A 12,829-nucleotide genomic window follows, 5' to 3' on the forward strand; every position below is an offset into this window, starting at 1 on the left:
TGAGACCAGAATGGCAGGTTCCACGTATGGTACCCATTTCACTTTGTGACAAAGGCAACACCTTGGAATTTATGCCTCCAAACATGGTTTTGAATAAATTTTTAAAATACCAGTGACGATCTGCACTGGGTTAAATGGTGCTTATGAACTGGAAATAATAGTTATACGACTTTCTTTAAAGGAAAATGAGCAGTATCTCATCTGTGACTCATGAATGGCCCTTTCCAGCTAGCATCTGTCATTCACAGAATGAAGATTTTTCAGGAAACATAAAGACTTCTGTTTTTATTTCACCATTTTCCTTTAAATGTCCTGTGTAACAGGTGTGTCTTGTTTTCCACCCTTGATTGTTGGGCATATGTCACTTTTTGGTTTTGTTTGGAATTTTTTTTCATGAAACGCCTCTTACAAAGAAATACATCTATTAACAAAATCTTAACTTGCCTTCACCCACTTGGTGAAAATGACCATAATAGCTTCCCTATTCCTTATTGAATTTAGTTAAGTCATTGCCCAGATTTGAATCAACGTTGAATTTGTCCTGTGGCATATAGTGAAAAGGAGGAAACCGAAGATTTTCTTTACCCAGAAGATGGGTAAAGGGAAACCAACAGTATTCAAACCATGTCTTAAACTTTGATCACAGTGTGTTTTTAACTATGGAACATTGAAGATACCTTTTAGAGGGGAATCCAAATGGGTTTGAAATTTTGGGAAATGTCCTCTCTTTAGGAACAGAGCAGCCACAGGTTCAGCGGGTAACAAGCCAATATGGGCATGTGGTGTGTCATACAGGCTGTCATTGAAGCCACAGTAGGGATGGCCTGTGGAAAGAAACTAAGGAGGGGAAGGAGAAAGGAAGCAAAAGGGACTTACAAAGTCCATCTTTTGTGTCATCAAGCACACTGGACATACCAGAGGCCTCTTGACCTGGAATTTGACCTTGCATCCTTGAATCTCTGGTGCCTCAAGGACACAGCACTAATGAGGTGCAGACACATCCCTGGAGGCAGAAAGAAGCCTCCTAATGAAGTAGACTTACCCTAGGAAAATCCACGTCACCATCAGTCCATGCGTGTGAGAGAACAGTGGCTACACAAGGATGCAGGACAGGGTTGGGGGTGGGGGAAAGACCAGGAAAATGCTAGAGCCTCTGCATTCCCAGCCTTGGGGAAGCCCCTCCAGCCCCAGAGGGGGCATCGCTCGGTTTGATGCAGTGAAAGGAAAATACTTTTTAGGGGGTTAATTCCTTCACATTTTATCTAACGTTGTTTTCCCAAATTCTTTCTTTTTGGATGCTAAGATGAATTTTCATCAGCTCTGGACTTGAATAAGCTTTCCTCATTCGGAAAAAAAAAAAATCTACCTGTGTCACATTCAAAGTATTTTATGATATATTTATGTAGGTAATATAATAACGTAATTACGGGCAACATGGGGAATAATAAGAAAGAAGACACAAAAGAGAAATTTAATCCCCTCCTTTCAGTAACATTCTTTTTCTTCCATTCTCTGCTTCCAGCCTGTTGTTTTCCTGTAACTCTTACCTATCCAGCTCTTCCCCAGCCAGTGTCTGTCAAAAGGCACCTTTTAAACCTTAGAAGAGGCTTGGGCCCTTCCTGATCTAGAAAGCCAACTTTGAACTCTCCCCCTCCTAAAACACTTCCAGCCTTTATTGCTCTTAACTAGCTAGTCACTAAGTACCTTATTATCCTAACTGCCTTGTATGAAATAATATATATCATGCATATGATATATATTAATATATATGTATAAATGTTTTTTCTTATCTTCCCACTAGACCAGTGGTACTTAATGGGGGCTCTTTTGCCCCTCAGGGACATTTGGCAACGTTTGGAGACATTTTTACTTGTCACAGGTTGGGGGTTGCTACTGCATCTAGCGGGTAGGGGCCAGGGATGCTTCTGAAATCCTACAACGCACGGGACAGCCCCATACAACAAAGAAGTATTGGGCCCAAAAATGTTAATAGGCTGATAAACCCTACACTGGACTCTGTAGGGACTGGGCCTCGTTCCTTCTGTCTCCTGGTACACAGTGCCTGGTACAGGGTAGTTCTCAGCAAATACGTGTTTCCAGCGCTTTCCGTGCCGCACCGTGTATATGTGTTTTAGAGACCCCCTTTAGCTTTGCTTATACAACGGTAACAAAACTTGTCTGAAATGCAGTTTGAGATTAAAAACTAAATAAAACCACAGCAATTTTCAGAAAGCTGCTTTTTTTCCAGCCTAAACTGATCTGCGCATACACATATAGGCAACTCTCAGCTAAAATAATCTCTAACTCAGTTATAGCTTGTTGTGTGACTGTTGTTTTCCTAAACTCTTTAATGTGTAGGATATAGCCAGACTCTCTTAGGGGATTCGAAGGGTGGAGGAATGAACTTAAACATAACTTTTCCTTGTGTCTTCCTCTGTCTCCAAAAGGAAGATGCCTCAGGGTCATCAATCATTCATTCATTCATTTGGCAACATGTTTTCAGTGCTCAGTATGTGCCAGGTGATGTTTTAAGTTCTGTGGTTACAGCTGTGCACAAAACAAACACAGTCTGCATGGGTGTATTTACACTCAGAGTATGGGGGAGAAATTTTTTTAAAATAATACTTTGGGATGTTATAAATTCTATGAAAAAATATTAAACAGGATTAAGAAATTGGGAGATCAGGGTGGGTGGGTAGGGGGGCTATAATATTAGATATAATGGTCAGAGAATTTTCTTTGAGCAGAGACCTAAAAGAGAAGTGAGAAAGTAATGGAGATGTCTGGGGATATCCCAGAGATAAGAGCAAGTGCAAAGGCCCTGGGAAGGGCTTGAAACGTTTGAGCAGCAACATGGATGCATCATGCAGTGAGTGAGGAGAGTGACAGCCGTGAGCCCCCGGGAAGCCAGGGGCCAGGTCACTTGCGAATGAATGAATTCCTCTTTCACTCTGAATAAGATGTGAAGCCATTAGGATGGTGAGTAGAGGGGAGTCATGACCTAATTTAATTTTTGAAAGGATCACTCTGACTGCTGTGTGAAGAGGAGAGTATCACAAGGGTGGAAGCCAGAAGAGCATTTTGGGGAGGAGGGCAATAATGCAGGTGAGGGGTGACGATGTCTGTAACCAAGGATGAGATGGTCCAGATGGTGAGAGGTGGTGAGGTTTGGAATGTATTTTAAAAGCATAGCCAAGAGGAAGGTAACCCAAGAGCTCAGTTTTGAATGTGTTAAAGTTGAGAAAGAAGTCCAAGGACTGAGTGAGCCCTGAGACATCTGAGGAGATGAGAACAACAAGCAAAAAAGAAAAAAGCAAAGATGGGAGGAGGAAAAGAACAAAGAGAGAGTGGTGGTCCAGAAGCCCTGTTTCAGGAAGAATTGCCAGGCAGCCCTGGGGACCCCACTGAGGTTTATGCTCATGAACTTCAAGTGACATTTATTTCAAACTGGTTGGAGAAAAACTCCAGCCACATTTAGCTACTGGGATGTGGGCATGAAGAGATGGAGAGTTGAATTTAACCAAGATCAGATTTTCCCCGGAGACTCTGATTTGGGACGGGAGGGAAGGGAGTATAAAACAGGACGTGGTTATAAGGATGGACCGTGGACTCTGCACTTTATAAGAAGAGAAGGGAGGACATGGTGGGCCAATGAACTGAGGAATCAAAGAGTTATTAAGCTATTAATATCCCTTCAGGATCTTACATGATAATGTAGTTCAAACTGTATCATTAATGATCATTAATGGGTTCTGTGCCTGTGTGGAAAGACTAGGTATTAAGGAGTAGTAAATTAACAGAAAACTGAAAAATAATACAGCAGTCTAATAATTGTATTTGAAGTGCCTTGCATTTATATAATACTCTCATGTTTTCCAAATCACATCCAAAGATCTTTTTCTCATTTTATAGTCTCAGATATATCATGGCCAGAGAAGACAGCTTTACCAAAGTCTCAGAAGAGTCTTAGGAGTCTTAAAAGAATGAAGTTATTATTATATTAGCCCATTTTCTAGATTATAAAGCATTTTAATGCTTATAAAAAATTTTAAATATCCACTTATCTTCTGAAATAGGTTTATAATATTGTGTGTTTAGCTGAGTGTGGCTTCTTATATAGTTATTTAACTTTTCATATGAAAATTAAAATATTGGTTTTCAAACAAAACCCACAAATAAAGAGTTAATGTGATCACAGAATGGCATATATTAAATTCAAATAATAGTAGCAACAATGTTACATTTGACATGTCCATGGAGATTCATGAAATGGGTCTTAAAGTGTTGAACTTCATATCATATAGATACATTTTATTTTCTTGGATAAAGCTTTGTCAGATGAAGCTAAGCATGTAGTTCTGGCCCTTGAGTAGATCCTACAGAACCCTTTAAATGCCCACAAAGGAATCACATTAAGAAAATTCTTCATCCTTATTCTCTACATGTCCCCAACTCCAAGCCTCTGTGCCCTCTTCACTCTATTCTTTCACCTGAAATGCTCATTCCCTCCTGCTTTCTAAAAGAATAAACTCTACCTTCTCTCAGGGGAGATTGAGAGTGCCAGTCCTGTAGGACATTTTTCCTAATTCCCCTCAAGTTAAATGAATTTCTTCTTCCACTTAGATTGCTTTGTGTCACTGTTTTGTTTTTTATACATCTGATCACACGTCTGTCTCACCTACTAAATAAGCTTCTGGACAAAAAGCTTCTTTGTAGTTCTAAAATGCTTCTAGAACGAATTTTTGCCCATACAAGAGCCTTTTGGAAAAATCTGGATTAATTAAATTAGGGGCACAGAGGGCCAGCCTGGGCTGGGAAACCTGAAGAAGAGCAACCATTAAGGGGTCTCTCCCAGAGGGAGAACCTGAGGACAGGGCCGTTGCCAGCCCCTTCTCAGGAATTCCCGGCAGCTCTGAAGACATTCTTGGGAAGCAATTAGGTTCTGAGACTTGGGTTTCCTCCCTGCAACCACTGCTCCCAGGAAGCCCTAGGCCAGAAAGACACTCTCTGTTTTAAACTCTCAACCAAGGAAGATTCTAGAAGCCTTTCTGATTTCCTCGAGAGTCAGAAATGCCGGTATAAACAAGATGTAACTCAGGGAGGTATCATGGATTGGGGTGAGATGCTTGTTGTTTTCCAAGAGAATTTACTTTAGTAAACTGTAACTCTATTATTATTGGTGGTGTTATTAATTACCTTAACTACTTAATTTATCTGGGTATTTTCTTACTCCATCTCCTACGCTGGAGTCTTATGGCCTCTCCTCCTAGTATCCTCCTTCCCTCTTCGGCTTCTCCCTGTCCCCATCCCCACCCTTCACTCCCTGCACACATATGGCAGTCGTACAGCTGGCCTCAAATTAAGGAAGTGGCTTGGCTTCAGGATCCTCCCCTTCTTCTTGCCTTTCTTTTAAGCAACTGGGATCCCCACGTTGCTGACACTATTCCTGGGTGTCTTCTGCTCTTCACCATTTCCAGTGACCTCCTCTGCTCCTAGCCAAACTCGGTTTCATTCCATCTGGACTTTGACCACAGTTCTATGTTTTAGTAACTAGTTCTCTGATAAATTAATCCACACTGTTCTGATGAGTAGTAGCATATTAATTTTAAAAAGTGTTTTTAAGCTTAGTCACCCCTCCTTATTCTTTCTTAATTGATCACGTTTATTCATTTTTTTTTACTTTGGTCATCAAAACATGATAGTCCCCAAATTTTATCTAGTCCAAAATAGTAGCTCAGCACCCAGCCTAGTTCCTGCCACATGGTAGACCAACTCACTAAAATATTAATATTTGCTGAGTGAGTGAATGAATGAATGGGTTCAAATAGTGACTGTGCTTGGCTTCCCAGTGGAATAAAATAAAAGCTAGATATTAATGAGAGAAGTATTTTTAGACAAGCAGTTTGCAGTATCACAGCTCAGCTTCCTTATAAATGTCCATAATGCCTATCCCCATATTTCAGGAAGACAAAATAGATGTATCTATCTAGTTACCCCTCATGCCTTTTTTTTCTATTTGATTTGGAAATTATTTCTATTAATGCCAATGGATGCTTTGCATTTAACATTTCTTTTAAAAAGATTGAATTGGATTAACAACTTCTTACTTTGGTTGAAGTGCAAGAAAGAGGAAATCTACTCAACCTCCACCTTCCCAACTACTTTCATCTTCTTTTCTTCATCTCCCTGTCTAGTTCTTAACCACCATCACTCTTAAGCCTCAGAGGCACCACTAATATTAATATTTTAAGACAGTCCAAGGCAAAAAAAATCTGAAGTTACAGTTAGGTTAGCTGCCTAACCCTTGTTTTGTAGCAGACTGTACTCGAAACTTTAAGTGAAAAGGAAATTTTAAGAGCACTTTTTTCATACAAATACCCTCCCTGGTTTTTAAAATTTTCTCTCACACATAAACATGCAGATTTGGCCTGAAGGAAGGCTTAAGAAAGCCATTTTCTCCTCTTGTCATTGGGGACAAATGAAAAGAACTGTTTAGTTGTCTAGATCTCTGCTGAATTTGCCATGATTTCTATGAAACCCTGATTGAGTTACCATCTAAACATGAACAATACTGAGCCAGAGGAGCCATGGCGTTGGCAGACTCAGACCCTTAATGCTCACAGACCTCTCTCCCTCCTTTTTAAGCCTGCGAATGTGAATAGAAAGTGGGGGAAATGATGCAAAGACAATGAAGTTCTCCATGTGCAAAAAGTAGATTTTTGCATCAATGGAAACTAAGGCTTCTCAAATTTTAAAAGGTGTACACCTGCAAATGCTTCTGTTCATCTTGTCTGCCAAGAATTAACAGTCTTCAGTCGTGTTCTGAATGTCCGACCTTTCTATCCTGCTTGAAACAGATGCTACTTCCATGCCAGTCACAACCACCTGTTGTCACCATGTGTCATGCTGAATCACTTATGTGTAATGCCATTCCACCATCTTTTCTCCATCCCTCATTTTATCCAAGCATGTAGCGTGCTATTACTCTGCTACTGTATACACTCTGTATACATTTCTGTTCTTCCTTGCAAGATTGTGAATGCTTCGGCCACTCCAATCGGTGCAGTTATATCGATCTGCTAAATACAGTCATTTGCGTGAGCTGTAAACACAACACTAGAGGGCAGCACTGTGAGTTATGCAGGCTGGGCTACTTCAGAAATGCTTCTGCACAGCTGGACGATGAGAATGTGTGCATAGGTCAGTTCCATTATAATTTCAGCTATTGTTCTGTGCCTTTTGAGCTATGGGGAGCTATTTAGGGTGGAGAGGCTGGTGATTTGCAAATGGAGCAAATATCCTTGTGGTAGACTTAAAACTCACTTGTACTGGTTGAAATCATAGTTGGGGGATATATTTTGAATCCTTATGTTGTTGTTGCTTTAAAGATGATGATCTGAGATACTGTGTTTAGGAGATGAAGAATTCTCTTTCTTTCTTCCATTTTTTTTTTTTTTGCATGAAATTTTAAAACCTGATAATTTCAAACTGATCTTACAGCCTTAAATTATACATTCACCTTTCAAAATGGAAACTCATTATACGGGATTTAATTACAGATATGAAAAATTGGGGTACAAACTCTTGCACACAATTGGTGATCAACAAATATTGAAGGATTAAAAATGTTGCCATTTGGGATTGAAAGCAACTAGCAACTGGTAATGTAGAAGTTTGCCTGACTTTTCCATCCATAGTAATGAAATTCCATTTATTGAATTTTCCTATAGCCCCCAAAAGGAGAGGAATTTCTTAAAACTTTTCTAGGCAGTTAATTCTCTTAGCTTCCAAGGTGCATTAGCCCTAAGTCCACAGGGATTCCTTATGCATTCTCCCTTGCCACGCTGCCAATGCCTGCCACTCCTGTCTCCTGGGGAGAACCATGTGCCTTTCCCACCCAGAAAAGCTTCTCCTACATTTTGTATAGTAGAATCTGTCTTTAAAAATGGGAGACCAATGGAAAAAATAAGAAAAAATAAATGGAATTTCATTTCATAATTTACTCTGAAGAAATGCCTATATTTGAAATGCTGAATGATATATGTGTGTCTGTTGCCACAATAGTAGGTAGCTATATAGGCACCCAGTTTTAAAGGTAGAATTTTCCCATAAAGACTGCATTCAATAGAATATATAAGCTGAAAAATGACAGGTATTCTTTTTATCAAAAAAAAAAAGGAATCCAATCAATCTGTATTTCTGGGATGATTATTCTCTGATTGGATTGTCAAAATCCAAGTGTCACGTAAAATAGATGTGAGATAGTTTTTAATTAAATTGGGACAAGTATATATAATACTATGTCTACAGTATTTTCTATTTTTTGAAGTACCTCCTTATTTATTATTTGTGAATTAGTGGAGAAAGTACTGGATTTAGAGGCCAGAGAGCTGGGTTCAAATCCCAGTTTGCTGTTCAGTAGCTCTGTGCCCTTGTTCAGTCATTTGAGCCTCCTACTCCAGTCAGGATCATTAACACAACAGTGGGGTAAGTATTAACACTGATAATTTTCCCTATCTTCTAGTTGAGAAAAGTAAGGCAAATTAGTGCAAATCATACAGCATTAGCAAAGGGTTTCCTAACTTCAAAGCTTAAACACTTTTTCTCAACCACTCTGACACAATTAGCAAAGCTAAGCTTGTCAGACTTTTATTCAGGGTCTGCTTTTTGGATGACAGCAGCAATTCCACTATGAGCATATGAACAGAAGTTCAATTGCCTTCATAACACTTGGGTTATGAAGATTTCAGAATATTAATAAAAACCAAAAGATGCATAGCTGAATTTTAAATGCAGAGTATATTTCACTGAATGCCAATTGTAAAAATATATAAATGTCACACTATAAATATGGAAACAACAGAAAAGGTAAAATAAATAGGAATAAAATCTAATCATTTTTACAAAATACATAAGATTAAAATGTTTCAAAATATTTAATATTATTTTAAATAAATACATTAAAAGTCTTAAAAGATCTTAGTCCATAAAATTTCTCATGGCAGGTAACGTAACAATATCCCAATATGTTTAAGAGTATTCTGTTTTTATGAAGTCTGGCCTTTTTCCAGTCCCAAAGTAAACTATGAACTACAAATCTGCATCTTTCTATCCAGTTTTAAGAGATGTAGTTCTGTTGTAAACCTGTGTTTGACTAACCAACATCCTAGAAAATATCTGGTTCAGCTTTTGTTTTTTAAGTCACATAAGCTACAGAAGAAATATAGAAAGCTTAATATCCATTTTTACATTTATTTTTACTTTTAAAAAATCAAGAACAGTTTTTTACTCCATTTCTAGAAAGTTTGTTAATTAAAATTCTAGACCTTTGGAAAATTTTATTTCATGGAGGCAAACATGTTTATATTTAGTGTTTGTATTCTTCAAACCAAGTAAAGTGCTCGGTAAGCACAAAGACAAGCATTTTAGGTACCATTAAAATTAACTACATATCCCCCCACATAACAAAATTCCTTGTATTGTTGCTCTTTTCCTAAAGGGGAAAATTATTTTTTAAAGAATGAGCTGAAAAATTTGGCCAGCCAATATGTGCTAAGATCTATCTTTTATCTTCAGTCTTTATATGCATACAATAAATCAATAATAATTTCCTAAAAAAGCTGTGGAGTCCACTGTTCCCACTTGAGGGGCCAAGGGCAGTGATATTGAGGCTGCTGTGCACAAGGCTGAGGATCGAGTTTGCTCCCTCAAGGCCTTGGAAGCCTATGGCTCCATTGTCACGGCTTGCCCTATGACACAGCATGAGCCTGTTCACTATTTTCCACATTTAAGCTTCCCTAAAGGCCTTGAGGCAGGACTGAGTATTAAATTTGAGAGGACACACCACAAATAATTGAGAATTAATTTTAATACCATTCTGTATAGAAAGCATTAGTGAAAATGAATGAAATGAATGGATATTTACTCAATTTAATTTCACAGAACAAGGCACTAATCTTGGAAACTTTGAACTTCATCTAAGTCTTCTCTAAATTAAAAAAAGGCACTTTGCCAATGCTATAACAATTGGCAATAACGTTTACCGCCCTGGCTGTGAAGGAATAGCTCATAGCTTTGACAAAATATAGGCTCTGCGTTGAAAGAGATGTTTTAAAATATTTGCATCATTTTATATTGTGGCAAATATAAAATGCAGCTGGCTATTCTATGTTGCCACAGTGATTGCTACTTTGTGATTACTCATGAATTTATCCATTTTTCATGTAAATTTCACACACAACCATGTCTCCAAAGATGCATGTAATTACCTTGTGATGATGCAGCAATTACATGAAGATGACATCCTTGCATGCTTCTGTTTCATGTAAACTTGAGCATTAAGCAGGAAGCTAGAGGATACGCGGTTCGTGACCTTGGGTAATCACTGTTAATAATCCTGCTAACAACCTTTGCATCAGAATGAAACACAAGGTTCAGCAGTTGCTGCTAAACATATCTAAAAGATATGATGTATTATTTTTAATTCCCCTTGAAGCCCAGGATCATATCATCAGAGGTGCCTTAAATAGAAAAAAGCAAAGACAAGACATTTTTAATACCTGTAAATCAATTGTAGTATAACTTTTTCATCAGGCTTCCAAAAGTATTTCCTGTTGTTTTATAATCTAACAGTTCTGCATATTCTTCCTTGTTTTGTGGAAGAAAATGTGATCCTCCAAGGCCATTTCCATTACCCCAACATCCACCATTGACCATAGTTCCATAAATTATATTTTTTTAAAACGAAATTATTTGTTATTTAAGGTTAAAGGAAGGCCACACCTCTCCCTGTCCTTTATCTTTAGGACTGTTTGAGTAACATTACACTTACCACCGTATCCTATGACAACCACTGGGATGTACTATGGTTAGATGTTCTGGGTTTGTTTGTTTTTTTTTTTCTATTTTGCATCTAAAACCTTATGTTAATTAACTTTTGTGGGCTAATTGACTAAAGTCATATGTGAACTCATGTTGACCAGACGTAACTGTGGTCCCAAGCTTACAAAATGTTAGTGATTCATTGTCCACTTATACACTTTAAATAGTGAAAAACATACTACAGTTTTCATATAGGTACAAACTTATAGTATATATATGTACAAACATTGAAAGCTATAACAAAATGACTATTTTAAAATATTCTTGGTCTGGTGCAGTGGCTCACGCCTGTAATCCTAACACTTTGGGAGACTGAGGTGGGAAGATCACTGGAGTTCAGGAGTTCGAGACCAACCTGAGCAAGAGTGAGACCCCATCTCTACAAAAAATAGAAAAAAAATAGCTGGCACGCACCTATGATCCTAGCTACTCGGGAGGCTGAGGCAGGAGGATCGCTTGAGCCCAGGAGTTTGAGGTTGCTGTGAGCTATGATGAAGCCACTACACTCTAACTGGGGCAACACAGTAAGACTCTGTCTCAAGAAATTAAAAAATAATTAAAAGTAAAATATTCTTGAAACAGTCTCACACACACATTAAAATAGAAAAAAATGTCACTTTAAAATAAAACCCTTATTATTAAATACAAACCAAGCTAGGCAAGGCAGAAGCATTTTAGAGTTTTCTAAGTTTTATTTTTACCTAAATGTATCACTATTAGTCTTATAAATGTTTGTTTTGTAAGAATGCTGAACTCAAAACCTGACATAATTAACATGAAATAAATCACAATTCTAAAACATTCCACATTCCTTGAAGAAACTATATAATTAGTCTCTACAACACAAAGTGAGAGTCGAATGCGTGGATCCCTCTATAATGCTAAACCCTGAATTCCCCCTTGCGAATCTAAGATGCTAAACTTGATTACGTTAAGCCAAATTCTCAGTATTTCTCTTGGTTGGCTTGTTGGTATGATTTTACTTGTTTTTTTTTTAGCAACGGAACCTCTTACTGGATCCGTTTTAGAATAAAGGAAACTGAGAGACTTGCCCAAGATTGCACAGTGGGGTAATGAGGACAGGACTTTTGGCCCACAAAATTCAAAAGCTACAAACTACCTGCTCTACTTTGCAAGCTGATGGAAGCCTAAGAATTCCCATTTCTGGTTCAAGTTTTAAGCAAAATAGAGCTTCATAAGTAAAAATATCCTCAATTAGAATGTGTAAAGAATCAAGAAAAAATTCTATTTCCTGTTCATTACACAAATTTGTATTCTCCTGCCAGCAGACTTTATAATGAAAATTACACATCTCAAATGACACCTATGTTGAAATTTATTTAGGATTACAAAATTTATTTTTCTTTCATGATTGTTAATCTAGACTGGATAAAAGCTGTACTAACATGCCTAGCAAATACAACATCTAAAGGCTCATCACAAAACAGTATGTACATAAATAAGTTAAGGTTCTGTCCCCAATCATAAAGTAAAACTACCTTTGAATGAGCAAAGTGCATTCATATTGCACTTTCAAAATGTTCAGCACTTCTCAAATATTGAGTGTAACGGCTAAGCCCATTTGAATAATTTAAAACAGATTTTACACTGATGGCATATTGATTTATCCTTGATTTACAAACTTCTCATGGTATTCATTAAACCATCTAAAAATGCCCTAACAAATGGGATCTACATTATGATCTATTATCAGTGAAGAGCATGGTGTCTTATTTCCTTGGAAGTTTTCGGTTGATTTCCTCCCAGATCATAAAAATGATATCACGGAAGGCCGAGCAAATAAATAAATGGTCCTGAAATAGCCATATTTGCCGAAGCATTTCATTAGCGGACATCTTTCTTTAAGTAAGTGATGCATTTAAGTGACGCTCCTGTGTTGATAACCTGTAAGCCATGCGGACTTGTCTCCAGCCTGTGTGTTGTCTTG

At 37.8% G+C, this 12,829-nt stretch overlaps 1 protein-coding gene across 12 annotated transcripts in view; it reads left to right on the forward strand.

The window, feature by feature from the left end:
- Positions 1 to 12,829, forward strand: part of NTNG1 (netrin G1) — a 320,109-nt gene that overhangs the window by 264,082 nt on the left and 43,198 nt on the right. For 4 of the 12 annotated variants that reach the window (XM_045546660.1, XM_045546658.1, XM_045546659.1 and 1 more), the window contains one exon: positions 7,033 to 7,200. The exons of the other annotated variants lie outside the window; for them this stretch is intronic. In XM_045546660.1, the coding sequence (XP_045402616.1) occupies positions 7,033 to 7,200 (168 nt within the window). The remainder of the gene's footprint in view (positions 1 to 7,032; positions 7,201 to 12,829) is intronic. 12 annotated transcript variants of the gene reach the window in all.

The sequence above is a fragment of the Lemur catta genome, chromosome 3 (assembly GCF_020740605.2).
Source record: "Lemur catta isolate mLemCat1 chromosome 3, mLemCat1.pri, whole genome shotgun sequence".
NCBI classification, from domain to species: domain Eukaryota; kingdom Metazoa; phylum Chordata; class Mammalia; order Primates; family Lemuridae; genus Lemur; species Lemur catta.